Source organism: Gossypium hirsutum, chromosome D02 (genome assembly GCF_007990345.1).
Source record: "Gossypium hirsutum isolate 1008001.06 chromosome D02, Gossypium_hirsutum_v2.1, whole genome shotgun sequence".
In the NCBI taxonomy this organism is placed as follows: Eukaryota; Viridiplantae; Streptophyta; class Magnoliopsida; order Malvales; family Malvaceae; genus Gossypium; species Gossypium hirsutum.
Genome location: NC_053438.1, coordinates 37,465,368 through 37,485,738, shown reverse-complemented (window position 1 = coordinate 37,485,738; position 20,371 = coordinate 37,465,368). Strand labels below are relative to the sequence as shown.

The 20,371-nt window shown below is 37.6% G+C and overlaps 1 protein-coding gene and 1 non-coding gene across 2 annotated transcripts; both read left to right on the top strand.

Moving 5' to 3' along the window:
- Positions 1 to 7,895: 7,895 nt before the first annotated feature.
- On the top strand, positions 7,896 to 8,002 carry LOC121215237 (small nucleolar RNA R71). Its single transcript, XR_005910966.1, has one exon. It is a non-coding gene; the product is annotated as a small nucleolar RNA R71 (small nucleolar RNA).
- Positions 8,003 to 13,545: 5,543 nt separating this feature from the next.
- LOC121214545 (uncharacterized) lies at positions 13,546 to 16,314 on the top strand. Its single transcript, XM_041088315.1, has 4 exons — positions 13,546 to 14,277; positions 14,553 to 14,791; positions 15,174 to 15,656; positions 15,831 to 16,314. The coding sequence occupies exons 1-4, from the start codon at positions 13,546 to 13,548 to the stop codon at positions 16,312 to 16,314; spliced, it is 1,938 nt and encodes a 645-aa protein (XP_040944249.1).
- The last annotated feature ends 4,057 nt before the right edge of the window (positions 16,315 to 20,371 follow it).

Here is a 20,371-nt window from a genome sequence, read left to right as displayed (position 1 = left end):
ATGAGGAGAAGGTAAAGGCAATTAAAGAATGGCCTATCCTAAAACTGTTTTTGAGGTAAGGTCTTTCCTTGGGTTAGCCGATTTCTACCACAGGTTTGTTCGTAACTTTTCTACAATTGCTTCGCCTTTGACTGCACTTATTAAAAACGATGTATCTTTTTATTGGACAGATAAGCAAGAATTAGCATTTAATGAACTTAAAGATAAATTGTGTAATGCTCCTATTCTTGTTTTACCTTTGAGATTGAATGTGATGCTTCTAGAATAGGTATAGGTGCCGTCCTCATGCAAGATAGTAAACCACTAGCCTACTTTAGTGAGAAACTTGGTGGAGCACATTTGAACTATTCGACCTATGATAAAAAGTTGTATGCCTTGGTAAGGGCAATAGAAGTTTGGCAACATTACCTTTTACCAAAAGAGTTTGTGATTCACACTGACCATGAATCACTTAAGCACTTAAAGGGACAAGGTAAGTTGAACAAGCGACATGCGAGGTGGGTTGAATTCATTGAATCTTTTCCTTATGTTATAAGGTATAAGAAAGGTAAAGATAATATTATGGCTGATGCTCTATCAAGGAGGTACACTTTACTTAGTACTTTGCATACTAAGTTATTAGGTTTTGAGTATCTCAAAGATTTATATGCCACTGATTCTGATTTTGCAAGCATTTATGACGGATGTGAGCATGGTTCATTTCACAAATTTTATAAGCATGATGGCTATCTTTTTTGAAATAATAGACTATGCTTATCAAAGTGTTCAATGCGAGAATTGTTGGTTCGAGAGGCTCATAGTGGTGGTCTTATGGGTCATTTTGGAGTCACTAAGACTTATGATGTTTTAGATGAGCATTTTTATTGGCCTAACATGCGAAAACTTGTTGAGAAAATTTGCTCTACTTGCATTACTTGTAAACAAGCTAAATCCACTGTGATGCCTCATGGTATATATACTCTTCTTCTTGTTCCTAGTTCACCTTAGACTCACATTTCAATGGATTTTGTAATAGGTTTACCAAGGACAAAGCATGGACGAGATAGCATCTTTGTGGTTGTGGATCGATTTTCTAAAATGGCTCATTTCATTCCATGCCATAAGACTGATGATGCAACCCATGTTGTCGATCTATTTTTCCGTGAAGTTGTGAGATTACATGGAATCCCAAGGACGATCGTTTCCGATAGAGATGCAAAATTTCTTAGTCACTTTTGGAAGGTGTTATGGGGTAAGTTAGGTACTAAACTACTTTACTCTACTACATGCCACCCTCAAACTGATGGTCAAACCGAGGTGGTAAATCGAGTTTTGGGATCTTTGCTTCGAGCCATAATAGGTAAAAATGTTAAATCTTGGGAAGAATGGATATCCTATGTCGAGTTTGCTTATAATCGTTCTGTTCATTCTTCCACAGGTTTTACTCCTTTTGAGATTGTATATGGCTTTAATCCACTTACTGTTTTAGATTTGCTTCCTTTACCTTTGAATGAGATTGCTAATTTAGATGGTGAAAGGAAAGCTGATTTAGTGAAAGGAATCCATGAGAAGGCTCGTAAAGCCATTGAGAAAAAGAATGAGTCCAATGCACATCGAGCTAATAAAGGGCAAAAGCAAGTCTTGTTTGAACCTGGAGATTGGGTATGCGTGCATATAAGGATGGAATGATTTCCTTCTAAGAGAAAGAATAAACTTGATGCACGAGGAGATGGACCATTCCAAGTACTCGAGAAAATAAATAACAATGCTTATCGCATTGATCTTCCTGGTTATTATAGTGTTAGTGCTACTTTCAATGTTTTTGATCTTTCTCCTTTTGAATTTGATGTAGGTTTAGATTCGAGGACGAATCTTCTTGAAGAGAGGGAGAATGATACGAGTCAAGGAGGTGACACTCAAGGGGTTGTTTTTCCTAGTGGTCCAATCACTCGAAGCAAGGCACGACAATTAAAATCAAAGATGAATGTTTTTGTCCAAGACTTTGTTGCTACAAATTTAATTCATCATGTTCGTAATGTTGACGAATATGGGAATGCAATTCACTGAACCAATCTTGGAATAGTGCAAGCCCATAAATTGGTGGATTAATCTTTTATGTATCTTATTATTATTATTATTTACTTAATTCTCATTGGTTGGGACACATCACTTATGAGTTAAGTAATTTTATTGGTTAGGTTATTATTTATTTATTTTCTTAGATAATTTTAAAGAGTTTTATTAGGGTTCAATTACTCTTATATTTTGCCTATAAATAGGCTTGCCTTCTACACATTGGGGGGTCGAATAAAAAGAGAGTATTCGTTTTCTTCCAAATTTGTGTGAGGAAAATTTTTGAGAGTAGAGTGATTCTCTCTTGCTATTTAGTTTGGAGTTTGGTACTTTCGAGGGTATTTCGGAGTTACAAATATTCAAATTTCTTTCTGTTCATCGGTGTTTCTAAAGGTTCTTCTTCTAGGGGTTTCGTAGGGAGCCGCTCAATCATTGGCATTTTTTGTTACAAGTTAACCAAGGGTTCCATAGGGCAAATCTATCCTTTTTCTTTTCTTTTTTTAATTATTTAACTAATTTTTCTTATTCTCGTTTTATTTCTAATTTGTGTTTCTCTTGTGTCTAGATCTGGGTTTCCGCATCACCTGCTCCGGCTCAAGGCTGAGACCATGGCAGAGGTGATGGTGGTAGAGCTGTTGGTCAGTGTGGTGTCGTTCGAGGTGGTGATAGTGGTCCAGCCAAAGTTTATACAATGACGTAGCCTCGGACTAGAGAGGCGACTGATGTTATTGCAGGTACTTTCACGCTACAATCTTTTCCACTTCTAGCTTTAGTTGGTTCTGGTGCGACGAGATCATTTACTTTGAGAGACGTACCTAGAGAGTTAGGGATTGCTATAGAGATTCTAGTTCAAGTGTTGTGGTTAAAAGCCTTCTAGGTAATAGTGTAGTGGTGGGTCGGGTATATCATTGTTTTCCTCTGATGGTTCAGGGACATGTGTTTCTGGTTGATCTGCTTGATTTGCCATTTTGGGGTTTCAATATCATTCTTGGCATAGATTGGTTGTCTGAGCATTGGGCGAAGGGGGATTGTGAGGCGAAGTTGGTGACCTTGTATGGTGCTGGTGGTTCCGAAGTGGTTGTTGTGGAAAAGTAGGTTTTAGTTGTTGTCGAATGTGATATCTTCGCTCCGCATTAAGAAGTTGGTCTGGAAAGGTTGTAAAGCTTATCTAGCCTATGTCTTGAATACTGATAGTAAGGAGATAAAGTTGGATGAGATTTAGGCTATTTGTGATTTTTCAGATGTGTTTCTTGAAGAGTTGCCTGGTTTACTGTCAGATAGAGAAATCTAGTTTGATATTAAGCTCTACCCCGGTACTGCTCCGGTGTTTGTTGTGCCACACCGCATGGCACCAAAGGAACTGAATGAGTTGAAGTTGCAGTTGCAAGAGATTTTGGATTGTGGGTTCATTCGTCCAAGCGTGTCTCCGTGGGGAGCACCGATGTTGTTCGTTAAGAAGGATGGGACATTGAGGCTGTGCATCGACTATCGCCAGCTGAATAAGTTAACCATCAAGAATAAGCATTCGTTGTCGAGGATTGATGATCTTTTTGATCAATTTCAGTGAACTTCGATTTTCTTAAAGACTAAACTACAGTTTGGGTACTACTAGTTAAAGGTTAAGGACTCGGATGTGATGAAGACTACTTTCAAGACTCGATATAGTCACTACGAGTATCTTGTCATGCCATTTGGATTGACGAATGTACCTGTCACGTTTATAGACATGATGAATAGAGTTTTTCATTCCTACCTAGATCGGTTCGTAGTGGTTTCATAGATGATATATTAGTGTATTCCTGATCTGAGGATGAGCACTTGAGAGTAGTTCTGCAAGTTCTGCGGGAGAAGCAGTTGTATGCGAAGTTGAGTAAATGCGAGTTTTGGCTTCGGGAGGTGCTGTTTCAGGGTCATGTCGTTTCAGCTGAGAGTATTCAAGTTGATCTGAAGAAAGTTGAAGCGATTGTGGATTGAAAGTCGTCGAAGTCTATTTTTGAGGTCAGGAGTTTTCTGGGGTTAGCTAGTTATTACCGTCGCTTTGTCGAGGGGTTTTCGAGCATCGCTACTTCTTTGACAAAGTTGCTTCAGAAGAACACTACCTTTGAGTGGACTGTCTCGAGGTAGAAGTGTTTTGAGAAGCTAAAATCAGTTTTGACCAAAGTGCCGTGTTGACATAGCCGATATCCGGTAAGAGTATGTGGTCTATAGTGATGCTTCTTATATGGGACTGGGTTGTGTGCTAATATAGGAGGGTAGGGTAGTTGTTTATGCGTCAAGGTAGTTGAGGACGCATGAATGCAACTATCCGACTCATGATCTTGAGTTAGTTGTCGCAGTCTTCACGCCCAAGATTTGGAGTCACTATCTGTATGGTGAGTGGTGTGTGATTTACACCAATCAGAAGATTATTACATATCTCCTAACCTAGAAAGAGTTAAACTTGAGACAGAGGCATTAGATTGAGTTGCTGAAGGACTATGATTGTGTGATAGAGTACAATCTGGGTAAAGCGGTTGTCATTGCAGATGCTTTGAGTCGCAAGTCTTTTGTGGATTTGAGGGCTATGTTTGCGAGGCTATCTGTTTCGAAAGATGGTGGCCTGTTGGCTGAACTTCAGGTGAGACCAGTTCTTTCGCAGTAGATTCTTGAGCGTCAGCCTTCTGATGAGAGTTTGGCCTGTCAGATTCGTCAGGTTGAGTCGAGAGTTCAAGAAGATTTTGATATCAACTCTGATGGTATTTTGTGTTTTCGAGGTCTTTTGTAAATTTTAGAGGATAAGGATCTGAGGCATTTGATTCTTATCCAGGCACATAGCAGTCCTTATGCTATGCATCCCAAAGAGAACAAGATGTTTCAGGACCTTCGGGTTTTGTATTGGTGGCCTCGATTGAAGAAGGATGTTGCCGACTTTGTTGCAAGATGCTTGATTAGTTAAAGAGTGAAAGTCGAGCATCAGCGTCCATCTGGTTTGCTTCAGCCTATTTAGATTCCTGAGTGGAAATGGGAGCAGATTACGATAGACTTCGTTTTGGGTTTGCCTTTGACTCCGACTCGTAAGGATTCAATCTGGGTGATTGTGGATAGATTTACGAAGTTTGCTCATTATCTGAGAGATTGCTTATAATAATAACTGGGAGGTAGCTGGGATCGTCACTAGCCATTAGTCGAGATTGCTTATAATAATAGCTTCTAGAAGAGTATTCAGATGGCACCATTCGAGGCTTTGTATGGTCTTAGGTGTAGGACTTCTTTGTGTTGGTTCGATATGGAAGAGAAGAGTAGCTTGGGTCCAGAGTTGGTTCAAGAAATTGAGGATAAAGCGAGACTTGTTTACGATTGGTTAAAAGCTGCTTCTGATCGGCAGAAGTCTTAAGCTGACTTGAGACATCGAGACATTGAGTATGAGGTCAAGGATAAGGTCTTCTTGAAGGTTTCGCCTTAGAAGAAAGTTCTGAGGTTCGGGAAGAAAGGTAAGCTCAATCTGAGATTTATTGGCCCTTATAAAGTTGCCGAGAGGATTGGATCGATTGCTTATCGTTTGTTGCTGTCGCCTAAGCTGAACCGTATTCACAACGTCTTCCATGTTTCCATGCTACGGAAGTACCGATCTAATCCTTCTCAGGTTGTTCCGGTCGAGTAGATTAAGATTAGGTCTGATCTTTCATACGAGGAGGAACCGATTGCGATCCTAGATCTTGAGGTCAAGGTGCTACGCAACAAGACGGTTCCGTTGGTGAAAGTTTTGTGGCTTAACCACAAAACAGAGGAAACCACCTAGGAATCGAAAAATGTAATGAAACATCAGTATTCCTACCTGTTCAATTTAGGTAAAATTTCGAGGACGAATTTTTTTCAGAGAGGACAGTTCAAATATCCCTAAACCGGGTCTAGTAGTTTAAGGTATATTTTTCTGGTTCTGAGCGTAAATTTCAAATTTTATCGGGTTAATAATATTTTTAATTTAATTTAGGAGGTCAATTTCATCTAAAATCGATTAAACAATAATCCAGAAATATAAAAATATTTTTTGGAAAAATTAATTTTAACTAATTAAATAAATATTAATGAAAATAATTAATTTTGGTCGAAAAAGAATTTTAAAATAATTTTTATTATGGGTTAATTTGAGTTAAATTTAAATATTAATTAAATTAGATTTAATTGTAAAATAAGGGAAATTTTGGAGTATTTATTTGACAAATAAACCTTTAAATTCAGAATTTTAGAGGGAAATGATCAATTGGTAAAGTAAGGGAAATGTGGGAGTGGCCATTGGGAAAATTTCCCAATTTTTACGTTTCTGTTGGGTTGTTTAACTTTTAAACACAATGCATCTAGCCTACTTTTCACACCATTTATGTCATGTTAGAGAGCTATAAAATTCGTTTTCTTTGCACGGTTTTAAAGATCTATCATCGAAGAATAGATTCAACAAATTTCTTTCTCAAAATACTCTCTTTTCACTCGAAATTATCCACAATAATAGCCAAAAATATTCTAAAATTTCTCAAGATTCTTGAATCAAGATTTTCAATCAAAGGATTTAGAACTAATCGAAGGTAATTATTATTTCTAAACTTATTTTTATGATGATTAGAAGCATATTTTAAAATTACATAATTTTTATCAATGTCATCTTCTTCAAAAGCTTAAGATGCTTTAATGGTGGATCTTGAATTTTGAGAGAAAATCCACAAATCAATGGATGTTCCAACTCAAAATGGATCTATTAGAAGGTTTTTTATCTTATTTATCAAGATTAAAAAATTTAACGAGCAGATTGCATTAATCTCTACAGTCGATGAGTCGTTTAACTTCCTTTTGTTTGCCAACAACTCTTTTAAAAATTTAACGTAATTTGGCATCTGCGAAAGAGCTTCAACAAATGGTAAGTTAATATGTAATTTTTTAAGAGCTTGAGGAATTTACAAAATTGTTCGTTTGTGTGGTCTCTCTTCGTCGCGCTAGGACATGGCACTCGAGGTGTAGATTTTTTTACAACTGACTTTTTCTCTTTCCTATCGTCCACAACCTTATCATTGTTTACCATAATTTCTTACCTCGGTTCTTGTTCAAATTCAACTAACCCTTCTTCGTCTCGAGTAGTAATTGCATGAAGCTGCTCCCTTAGGTTAGTTTCAGTGTTGCTAGGCAAGCTACCTTGTGGTCATTCCAAAATTATCTTAGCATGTTGTCCTATTTTGTTTTCAAGTCCTTGAATTGATGCTTGCTGATTTTTTAGTGCTACCTCAGTGTTTTGAAAACGGGCTTCTGACACTGAGATAAACTTTGTCAACATCTCCTCAAGGTTAGGCTTTTTCTCTTGCTGATAAGGTTGTTGGAAGCTTGGAGGTGGTTGTGCTCTTTGATTTCCTTGACCACCCTAAGAGAAATTGGGATGCTTCCTCCAACCTGCATTATAGTTATTACTATAAGGGTTATTTTGATGCCTAGAATTATTACCCATATAATTAACTTGCTCGTTCTCTGTGCTAGGACTGAACGGTAAACATTCTAGATTATTTATTCCACCTTCATTTGCATCGCATTGCATCACCCGATGTACCTGCATGGAAAGATATAAACCATCAATTTTCTTATTAAGTAATTCTATCTGGTTTGATAACATAGTGACTACATTTAAATTAAAGACACTAGCTGTTTTCATTAGCTTTGTCCTCATGACTTGCCACTGATAGTTATTCAGTGCTATCTCTTCAATAAATTCATAAGCCACTTCGGGTGTTTTATTGTGTAGTGTACCACCAGCTACTGTGTCAATCAATTGTCTAGTTAAGGGATTCAAACTGTTATAGAAGGTTTGAACCTGTAACCATAAAGGTAACCCATGATGAGGGCACGTTCTCAATAAGTCATTGTATCTCTCCCATGCATCATATAAAGTCTCTAAATCGATCTGAACAAAAGAAGAGATATCATTCCTCAACTTGGCTATCTTAGTCTAAGGAAAGTACTTTAGCAAGAATTTTTCGATCATTTAAGCCCATATAGTGATGGAACCTCGTGGTAAAGAATTTAACCACTATTTTTCTTTGTTCCTCAACGAGAATGGAAACAATCGTAAATGAATGGCGCCATCAATGATGTCATTAATCTTGAAACTGTCACAGATTTCCAGAAAATTAGCCAAATGAGTATTTGGGTCTTCATCTTGCAAACCATCGAACTGAACATAATGTTGTACCATCTGAATTATGTTCTGCTTCAGTTCAAAATTATTTGCAGCAATGGTGGGTCACACAATACTCTATTTAACCCTAGTTAGAGTGGGCTTGGCATAATCGTACAAAATACGAGGAACAAGAGCTACAACAACTATAAGAGGAGGTAGCTGAATATTCTGATTATCACCCATCTCCTCAATAATAATGACGTCCTCTTGTTCGTCTACTATATTTTGTCGACTCTGCCTTACTCCTTTATGGTTTCTACAAGCAGTATTTTCAATCTCGCTATCAAAAAGTAATGGTCCTGACAGGTTTCTTCTAGTCATAAACCAAAAGTATTTGCCAGAAGCAAATGAAAAAAAATAAATTAGAACGTAAAAATTAAACTAAAAACAAATATATAATAAAAATAAAAAATGGTTAAATTAATAAAAATAAAGTGTTCCTAATATTTTAGTCCCTGAAAACGACACCAATAACTTAATGTGTCTCACTTGACTAACTAAAAAATACAAGGTAAGTGCACATATCGATAAATAGTATAGCTATGGTGAGTAGACATATCATATCCACGAGGACTAAAAGTATTAGTAATTATTTTTTTTCTATTATTTAGCTGACAATTTGGAGTGATGGGTTTTAAACTAAAATTACTAAACTAATTTACTAAGAACTCAACAGGGAATGAAATAGGAAAATAATCGAAAGATAACCAATGGGAGAGGCAATACCCAGGAATGAATCCACCTAGACTTCACCTATTATTATGAATCTTAATTAAACGATTAATTCACTTAGTATCTTGATCTGTAGAAATCCTTAAATTATGCAAATATCTCTTTCGAGAGTAAGAGCAACTGACTCTAGGTTGATTAATTAAAATCTCTTTCTAATTAAAACCCCTATCGTCGCAATAACTCGATCTATGGATTCCCTTATTAGATTTGACTCTAATCTGGTAGATTTATGTCATCCTATTTCCAGGATTGCATGCAACTCCACTCAATTATGCTAGATCTACTCTTAAATAGGGACTTTTCCTCCACTGAATTAGGCACATTAAACATGAATTAGTATCCCAAAAATATTAAAATAAGATATAAGCACACATAATTGAGAATAAGAATCAAGTATTTATTGCGTAAAAATAGTAATTAAATAATAGAGTTCATCATAGGTTTCATCCTCCCTAGCTATCTAGGGAATTAGTTCATAATCCTGAATAAAAACATCTCAAAGTCAGAAAAACCACAAGAAACAAAGAAACTCATAAAAACTTCAAAAGAAATTAAAAGGAGGTCTTCGATCTTGACGGAAATCAGCTTCGGAGTTGGCTCCAAAAGTGTTCTTCGAGTTGTTTCTTCAATATTCTCTGATGGCTCCCATATCTCTTATTCTATTTGGTATTTATATACTTTGGAATGCCCAGAAAGCCTAAAAATTGTGTTTTTCCACATGTTTGGAAAGCAAGGTGTGAAATCGACATGGGTTGGCACATGGGCATGTGTCTAACCTGTGTGGCTCCTGAAATCTGCTTGATTTGTCTGATTTTAGCTCGTTTTTCGCTCCTTTCACTCTCAAATGCTCACCTAAGTATAAGAAAATGAATTAAAAAGGATTAGGAGCATCAAATTCACCAATTTGCATAAATAATCCTCCAAAAATGCATTAAGAATGAGATTAAAATATGTTAGTTTTATCATTTATCAGACTTTAATTAGGGTTCAGAAAGAAAATGCATCAAGCTCAAAATGAGGTAGCAAGGGGTATAGTTTTCTCAAAGTGACAGAGAGAACAAAAGGATGCCATTTATCATTTCAAAATATGGTTAATCTCATCACAAAGGTCATTCTTGGGAATGCGCCCATCTTTTCAATTTGAATTGCGCATAATTTCATGTTTTCCTCACAATGTTGTAAAATCATCGATCAATACCTAAAACCTCACAATTTGTCCCCAATGTGGAAGGTGATCCTTCGGTACGGGTCAATTTTGAACAAACAAGATGGCCCAAAGTGGTTAACAGAGAATGAAATATTTTCTTCAAGTGAAGCATATTTCAAAAAAAAATTATCCTTCGTTAGTTTGAACATGACCAACTTATTAAGTAATTAACCTTAAGGAGAATGCAAGATTCCAAAGTAAAATGTAACCTCAAACGTAATTCACAAGAAAAGAAAAATAAAAAAGGCCAATATTACTTAATGTGAATAACTGTTTAAGAACAATCAAGCTTAGTTTTTAAGCAAAGTGATGCAATCGAGACCCATGAGCTATCAAGTGCTAACGACACTTCTCTCGATCTACCCAAAGGACCCATTACTTGAGCTAGGGCTAAGAAGTTCAAGGATGCAATTTCAACTTTGGTGGATCGGGTTTGGGGTGAATCCATGGCCGGCCTACTTGAAAGCTCATGGACCAGCAAGATGAGCAAACCGTGCACTCTACTTCAAGCTCATTCAGCTCAACTTTAGCTCATTGAGCTTGTCCTTAGCTTATTCAGCTCAACTTCAGCTCATCTTAGCTTGCAATTATTTTGCTGAAATAATTATTTAATTTGTTTTTAGTTAAAGTAGTTAAGTAGTTAATTAAGTTTAATTCCGGTCAAATAATAATTGAATGTTATTAAATATGTCCTAATTAGTTTAACTGTTTTAAATATGTCCTAAACTCATACAAATATTTAATTAGTTCACCGAATTTTATGTGCAGATTTTTATTCATTTGCTGCGGAAAATAATGTGCTTGATACATGATTAATTTTCTGCTTTATTTTTATGCAGGAATTTTCCTTGGGCAGCATGGGTGCATGCATTCATCCTTGTGATGATGTTCACACCTCTCGAAAATCGAATGTTCAGCCAAATTTTTTCATCTCCAAACATCCACATGCAGCTCATTTTAAGCATTCACACTAAGGACTTTTCAGCTAATGATGTTCACACAAGTGACTCTCGAAAATCGACTTTTCACACTTGTGTGGCTGTTCAAAGACTCTCTTCAATGCTTCTATCTTTTCAGCCAACAAGTGCCAATTTAAGGAGTCATTTAAAAGCCTGGCCGAATCTAGACATGGCCATTTGTCTATCAGTGCATTCATCTCTACAAGATTCATTTGCTTAATGTTTAAGCTGCCCACTGGAGCTCCCATTCAGCCGAATCTTTCTAGGGAATTAATTCTGGAATTTTCTTGATTTTTCTTAGCTTTTAAGTCTGTCTATTTGGCTAGCTTATGCAGAACTATAAATATTTGCTTGATCATTTGTAAAAGGACTTTTTGCCAATTTTATAATATACTGAATATTTTGTGAGAATTTTCTTCTCTCAATTTCGTCTAAAGACTCTGTTGGCTTATCTACTAGTTAGTGGCGTCAACCCTGCTCTTTGCAAACCGAACTTATCACTTTTTCAACCAAAGTGTGGCGTTCTTCTTATACCGAGGTTCCTATCACTGATAGATAGTGGGTCGAGGTCCTTTTACATCATTCATCCTCCTCCTTAAGAACATATAAGATTCGGGTCAGGACTTAACCTTAGTGTTGGTTCTTTCTTGTTTTTAAGCATATCAATTCGTTTTCCATTCAAACCGAAATTATCTTTTGCTAACTAAACCTTTTCCTTTTAGTAACCGAACCATTGTACATAACAACTCCCTTGCACATAATTTGAACCCCAAGTGCCATTTCAAAGACGATTACATTTATAATTGAACCAATACGAACGAGACTACTTCGTTAGACGATCGGGCAACAAAAGCGACTCAACTCAATCAAACGAGGCTGGTTCGCATCAGTTGGTATCAGAGCTACTTAAAACGAAGAGTTCAGACGTTCGGAACAACTCCAGAGTAGGTCTATTGTAAAAAAAATTTGAAAAAAAAATTCGTAATTTCAAGTTCTAGTATTTTAATTAGCTTGCTAATTTCGAATATATTGTTAAAGAAAAGAATACGAAAAAAAAGAAGAAATCTTTTCAAAGTGTATGTTGGTTGAATTCTCGATCAGCAAAGGTTCTTTCAAGTCTTTCATCAACCTTTTGCGCCACACTTAAACCTATTTCTACCTTTATTTCAAGCCTACCCATCATCATTACATCTACCGTCCTTTCTAACCCTTTGAAACCGACCCTCTAAACTAATGATTTAGCCTTACCGAGTCTTATACGAAATTATAAGAGAAGAAACGAGAGGAAAAAGGCACGAGTGTGTGATCACATCTGAGAGGAGGTAAAAGCCAAAAGAGTGTAAACACGAGTGTGAGTGTCGTTCTATCTTTCTTTCCTGAGTGAACGTGAGTATTTGTGGTGAGGAATTCTTACTATGTCACAAAGTCCCCAGCGAAACATGGTAGAAAGACCCGAAAGGCAACCGGTAAGAAATGTTATTCCTAGAGGAGGAGGAGTTCCCGATTTAGGCCAACAAGCCCTCTTAAGAGAATTTCAACGAATGCTTCGAAATGAACTTGAATCCATCAATGAGAGGCTAGATCGAGTAGAAGGAAGGGGAACATGAGAAGGAACCCCTCAAGGACCAAGACGAGAGCGAGGGCAAGCAAGACTTCCTGAAGATGAACTCTATGAGCCAAGCGAGTTGGAGAGTGACCAAGCGTCGAATCAAAGTAAAAGATGATGGGGTCCAAGGCAACGAGGTCCTAGGGAATGAGATCGAGTTGATGATGACTTAAAGAATATCAAACTTTCTATTTCCCCATTCCAAGGGAAATCCGACCCGGAAGTCTATCTAGAATGGGAGAAGAAAATCGAGTTGGTCTTCGAGTATCACAACTACTCGGAGAGCAAAAAGGTGAAGTTAGCCACAATTGAGTTCTCCGACTACGCAATGATATGGTGGGATCAACTTACCACGAGTCGAAGAAGGAACAGAGAGCGGCCAATCTCTACGTGGATCGAAATGAAAGCCATAATGCGTAAGAGATTTATACCCTCTGATTATCATCGCAAACTTTATCAAAAGTTGCAAAATCTTACGCAAGGAAATAGAAGCGTGGAGGAATATTATAAAGAAATGGAGATCGCCATGATACGTGCGGACATGGAAGAAGATCGTGAAGCAACCATGGCCCGATTCTTAGCCGGCCTTAACCGAGATATAGCTAATGTGGTGGACCTTCAACACTATGTCGAAGTTGTTGATATGGTGCATGTTGCCATCAAAGTCGAAAAACAATAGAAGAGAAAAAGTTCTAGCCGAGCCTTTCCTAGCACCAACAACTCCCAAAGTTGGAACCAACGCACGAGTAAGAAGGATTTTTCTAATCGCACTAAAGATCACCCTTTGTCTTCTAAGATGAATAAACCCGTTGGTGAAACCAACAAAGTCAAAGAAGTTGCCATGCCAAATCGATCAAGAGAAATAAAGTGCTTCAAGTGTTTAGGGAGGGGCCATATTGCGAGCCAATGCCCTAACCGAAGTAACATGATCGTGCGGGCTAATGGGGAAATTGAATCTGAGGAAGAAGATGATGAAGAACCCGTTAAAACTACCGAAGAGGAGGACGAACTTGAATACGCTGTTGATGGAAAAATCCTCATCATTAAACGAAGCCTTAGTCTTCAAAGTGTTCAAAACGAACAACAAAGGGAGAACATTTTCCATACACGTTTCCATGTGCAAGGCAAGGTGTGTAGCTTGATCGTGGATGGCGGGAGTTGTACAAATGTGGCCAGCACCTTAATGGTTGAAAAACTCGGCTTGCTAACAACTAAGCACCCTCAACCTTACAAACTTCAATGGCTTAATAACGGAGGGGAGTTGAAGGTAACTAAGCAAGTTTTGGTGCCGTTCACTATCAGAAAATATTCCGACGAGGTTCTATGTGACGTGGTACCCATGCACGCTGGTCATATGTTACTGGGTCATCCATGGCAATTTGATCGTAAAGTCATTCATGATGGCTTCACAAACCGCTACACTTTCAAATATGATGGGAAAAATGTAACCTTAGTTCCAATGACGCCGAGGCAAGTTTATGAAGATCAATTGAAACTAAGAGAGTCTGTCGAAAAATTTCGAGAGAATGTACAAAAAGAAAAGAATGAAAAAGAGAGTAAAAAACACATTGAGAAGAAAAAAGAAAAAAAATGAAAAATGTGAGAGAAAAAAATAAATCGAATGAACAGAAAAAGAGAGAAGAAAAAAAGCAAAAAAAGATGAGTGTTTATGCGAAAGGGAGTGATTTTAGGAAATCTTACTTGATGAAACAATCGGTTCTTGTACTTATGTACAAGGAAACTCTTTTGAACACTAACGAATTAGATCAAAATTTTCCCTCTTCGATTGTTTCCCTTTTGCAGGAATTCAAGGACGTATTTCCGGAAGACATTCCTAGTGGGTTGCCACCCATTCGAGGAATAGAACACCAAATCGACTTCATTCCCGGAGCGTCTATTCCAAATCATCCAGCTTATCGTACTAATCCCAAAGAGACCAAAGAATTGCAAAAAAAAGTTAATGAAGTTATGGAGAAGGGATATATACGAGAAAGCCTTAGCCCATGCGTTGTACCGGGTGCAAAAGAAGGACGGAACATGGGGTATGTGCGTGGACTGTCGCGCGGTGAATAAGATCACTATTAAGTATCGACACTCGATACCACGTTTAGATGACATCCTAGATGAATTGAGTGGTGCTCAATTATTTTCCAAAATTGATCTAAAGAGCAGATACCACCAAATTCGGATGCGTGAAGGGGACGAGTGGAAAACCGCTTTTAAGACGAAGCATGGACTATAGGAGTGGCTGGTCATGCCATTCGGGCTTACCAATGCGCCCAGCACCTTCATGCGCTTGATGAACCATGTTCTTCGTTCTTTTATCAGAAAATTTTGCGTTGTCTATTTTGATGACATACTTATTTATAGCAAATCTTTAGATGATCATTTGTTGCATTTAAAATCTTTTTTGGATGTGCTTAGAAAAGAATCATTGTATGCTAATATTAAAAAATGTACATTTTGCACTAACAAGGTTATTTTCTTAGGTTTTATGGTCAACTCGAAGGGACTGGAGGTTGACCAAGACAAGGTGAAAGTGATTCGAGAGTGGCCAAGGCCCACGAGCATCAGCCAAGTGAGGAGCTTCCACGGGTTGGAAAGCTTCTATCATCGATTTGTTCCAAACTTTAGCACGTTGGCAGCACCTTTAACTAGTGTGATAAAAAAATCTTCTGCCTCTTGTTGGAATGAAGAACAAGAAAAATCCTTTATTGCTATCAAATCTTATTTAACTAATGCTCCATTACTTGTGTTGCCTGACTTTGCTAAAATGTTTGAAGTTGAATGTGATGCATCAGGTGTCGAAATTGGATTCGTTTTAACGCAAGATGGGAAGCTCGTGGCTTATTTTAGTGAGAAGTTAAATGGAGTTGTTCTTAATTATCCGACGTACGACAAGGAAATGTACGCTCTAATTCGAGCTCTCGAGACTTGGCAGCACTATTTATGACCAAAAGAGTTTGTCATACACTCGGATCATGAGGCGTTGAAACATATCAAGGGCCAAGCAAAATTGAACAAACGACACGCTAAATGGGTAGAGTATTTAGAATCTTTTCCTTATATCATCAAATACAGGAAAGGTAAGGAAAATGTTGTGGCTGACGCATTATCTTGTCGATATACCTTGTTATCACATTTGGATGCAAAGTTGCTTGGATTTGTCCTTTTAAAGGAAATGTATGTTGATGATGCTGAATTTGGTGCTATTTATAAATCTCGTGAAAATAAAGTTGTTGATAAGTATTTCAGGTTCGACGGATTTCTTTTCCATGAAGGCAAGCTATGTGTGCCGCAAAGCTCAATACAGAAATTGTTGGTGATCGAGGCACATGGTGGCGGACTCATGGGCCATTTCGTAGTGGCGAAGACATTGTCAACCCTCCATGAACATTTCTTTTGGCCTGGAATGAGAAAAGATGTTGAACGGGTTTGTAGGCAATGTATAACTTGCAAGAAGGCCAAGTCCAAGATTAATCCACATGGACTCTACAAACCATTGCCCATATCTAGCGCACCATGGGTCGATCTTTTTATGGACTTTGTGACAGCCCAAAATTGACCCTAGTCGGGAAGTGGTTTCGGGACCGCTAAACCGAGTCACCGAAAGGTTTGAATGTGATGTTTATTGTCTAGAATATGTAATCATGAATGTGTGAAAATTTCAAGCTTCGATTTAGGTGATTGCATGTGAATTTAGTCAATAGGACTTATATGAGAAAATTTTAAAATGTGATAGGTCAATGCATGAGGACCTATTAGTGCATGTGGAAGAAAAAGGGGACTTGCATGTCAAATTCCCCTTCCCTAATATGTAGTGGCCGGCCATGCTATGGGTGGAAACATGTCACCAACATGTTGTGTTAGTGATGTATGGTAAGGAAAATAAAATAATAAGCATGATAATTAAATAATGAAAGGAAGGGTGATGAAAAAAAAAGAAAAAAAATAATAATGGTCTCATGCATACACCCCATTGCCGTGAGCTAAAGGAAGGAAAAGAAAGGTTTTGTTCATCCTTTTTCAACCTCTTTTGACCGAAAATCCTAAGGAAGAGGATTAGGAGGAAGTTTGGCCATGCATGTAACTAGATTGAGGTATGTTTAATGTTATTCTTTGAGATTCATGTATATTTTAAGTTGTAAGTTCAAAATCTACCTAGCCATGGTTCAAACTTTGTTAAATGATGGAGATGACATTCGGCCATGAATGTTACGTTCTTGGTTGGTATTTTGATGTCTTTGGCGATGAGGTAAGGAGATGGTTGACTTTGGGTGTTTAATAAAAGGGTTTGGATGTGAGAGTGTGTGAGAAGTAGAAATGAGGAGTCTTAGCAACTCCATGAAGGTTCGGCCATGGTAGTTTGAGGATTAGAGATTTTATTTCTTGTTAAAAATTTGATGAATCCTAGTGTGTGAAGTGCTTGAACCAACTAAGGATTAATAGATGCATGGGTACAAAGTAGGAAGAATCGGCTACTATGGTTGACACCAATGCCGAATGTAAAGATGTTATAGTAAATAATGTATGTGATTTGAGTTGATAATGTGAAAAAGGATAATTAGATGTATTATAAATGATATAAAGATTTTAGAAATTATTTTGGTTAGGTGTGTGTATGATTAAGTATATTCGGCAATATACTTAAAGTGAGTACTTGATATTATATGGGAGTATGTATATTCGGCCACATGAGTGAATATATATATGATGTTAAATTTGATTATGTATAATGGGCATTAAGATGTGGAACTTAAGAAATGTAGTCATATGTGGAATTACATGATGTTATAGTTGACATTGTACACACATACATCCATTCGGCCATCAACATGAGTAATTAGTGAGGATGGTTGCCGAATATACAAACATACATAAGCATGTGTAATTGAATTATGAATGTTTAACAAGATGGTTAAACTAGTGAATTATTGATTAAGCTCAAGGAGCTAAAGGAGGAGAATCAAGCAAAGGCAAAGAAAAGATCACTGAGTAGCCGAGTTGGAACCGTCTTACCCAACACAAGGTAAGTCATTAAGCATGTAGTTGGTATTATTTCAAATGGTCATAATGTTTATGTATTGATGCTGAATGGAATGAATAAATATACATATATATATATGCATGTACGTATGTGATGATGAAATTGTTGAATGAAAAGAAAAGAGGTAAGATGTACTGAGTTGTTGATCTCGGCACTAAACGTGCGGGTATAACCATTTATGACCATGAGATTGGTGCTAAGTGCGCGGGATTAAATTGTACAGCACTAAGTGTGCGATTTGACTATGTTACACTAAGTGTGCGAAATGGATATGATGCACTAAGTGTGCGAATTGACCATGCGGCACTAAGTGTGCGAGTTTGACTATGTAGCACTAAGTGTGCGATTTGATTACGTAGCACTAAGTGTGCGAGTTGATTATATAGCACTGAGTGTGCGGACTCAATATACATTCGTGAATCATTATGGACACTATGTGTGCGACACTATTGAGTCGATCGCGGACAGCGGATCGGGTAAGTGTATTGAGTACATGGCTAATAGGTGCTATGCTTATACTTGGTGTTGAGCTCGGTAAGTTTGAACCTATGTGACAAATATACTTGAAGTCACGTACATAAAATTTATCGTAGGATGGGTGAAAGGCCGTTTAGTCGTTTGATTGTAACGAAAATAAATTGATTTATGAAAATGCTTCAATGTCCTATTGATGAGTATATGGAATGTGATTGCATGAATTGATATGAAACTGAATCGATAGGTTGGAGGAACTATGGTATGGTTCGGTATGGATGGAGTAAATTGTCTCGTTCCATTTTGTTTCCTCTTGTGATAATGTTATTGATGGATGGTAGTGCATTGCTTATGACTTACTGAGTTATAAACTCACTCGGTGTTTCCTTGTCACCCATTATAGGTTGCTTGGACTCATCTATTTTTGCGGGGTCAGGCCGTCATCGAAGTCATCACACCGGATAGCAAGTTTTGGTACTTTCTTCTTAGTTGGCTTAGAAGAACATTTTGGCATGTATAAGCTATTACATTGTGTTTTAACTTTGGCATGTAAACTTTAAGCCATGCGAAAATGCCACGAATGTTCAATTGAGTTGGATCAAGGGTAGGAATGAAATGGACCTAGTTACTTTCGTAACAGATGCTGGCAGCAGCAGTGTCATGAGATTGAAAAATCACTAAAAATAGTAGGAGTGGAATTAATTGATGAATAAATTATGTAATCGAAGCTCGATGAGTCTGTTTTCATGAGGAAGTAACGAAAAGATCATATGGGCAGTATATTAAGAGATAATCAGATTTTTGTGGAACAGGGCCAGAACGGTTTCTGGATTCCATGCTCCGACTTTGGAAATTCATTATAAATTAACCAGAGATAATTAGGGGTCGTACCATATATGTACAGATTCCTCTCTGAGTCTAGTTTTCATAGAAACAAACGGCATCAGTATTGAAGCCCCGTGCAGGGAGATATCCAAGTCGTAATGGGCAAAGGTCAGTGTAGTCGACCCCTGCAACATGGGAGACTTTGACTAATAAACTGTACTAATTGGCCCGACCAAAAATTCTAAAAAAAAAAACATAGATGGGCACATGAGTCTAGTTTCTGGGAAAAATCACGAAACTGATTTTCGAGTTACGAGACTCAAGATATGATTTTTAAAACGACTAGTACACAGATTGGGCAGTGTCTGGAAAATAAATTTTATAAGGGGTTAAAGTCAGTTAACACCTCGTGTCCGACTCCGGTGTCGGTTTCGGGTTCGGGGTGTTACAGACTTTGTCCTAGGTCTTCCAAGAACTAAAACGGGGAAGGACTCTATCTTTGTTGTTGTAGATAGATTTTCGAAAATGTCACATTTTATAGCTTGCTCTAAAACTGACGATGCTGTTCATATTGCCAACTTGTTCTTTAGGGAGGTTGTACGACTTCATGGAATTCCGAGAACAATCGTATCTGATCGAGACACAAAGTTCCTAAGTCATTTTTGGAGGTCTTTATGTGGAAAACTAGGAATGAAGCTATTGTTCTCCACAACATGTCATCCCCAAATGGATGGACAAACGGAGGTTGTGAATCGCGCATTATCAACTTTATTGCGAGCTATCATTCGAAAGAACCTCAAATCATGGGAGGAGTGCCTACTGCATGTGGAATTTGCTTACAATAGATCCATTCATTCTGCCACTAAACATTCACCATTTGAGGTCGTGTATGGGTTCAATCCTCTAACCCTATTAGATTTGCTTCCCTTGCCTAATGATCAGCTTGTTCATGCCGATGCCAACCAAAAAGTCGATTATGTGAAGCAACTTCACCAAAAAGTGAGAGCCAACATTGAAGCTCGAACCGAACAATATATGCGAGCTACAAATAAAGGAAGAAAGCAGGTAGTGTTCAAGCCTGGAGATTGGGTTTGGGTGCACATGAGCAAGGAACGTTTCCTGGCCCAAAGAAGGTCAAAGTTGCTACCAAGAGGAGATGGTCGCTTTCAAGTTTTGGAACAAATTAATGAAAATTCTTACAAGCTTGATCTCCCAGGTGATTATAACATTAGCGCAAGCTTTAATGTCGCTGATTTATCTCCGTTTGATACAGGTA

Coding starts and splice junctions, on each gene's coding strand:
- LOC121214545 (XM_041088315.1), top strand. CDS start 13,546: ATGAATAAACCCGTTGGTGAAACCAACAAAGTCAAAGAAGTTGCCATG. Junction 14,278..14,552: donor TCGAAAAATTTCGAGAGAAT/GTACAAAAAGAA, acceptor TCCCTTTTGCAG/GAATTCAAGGACGTATTTCC. Junction 14,792..15,173: donor AAAGAAGGACGGAACATGGG/GTATGTGCGTGG, acceptor GGATGTGCTTAG/AAAAGAATCATTGTATGCTA.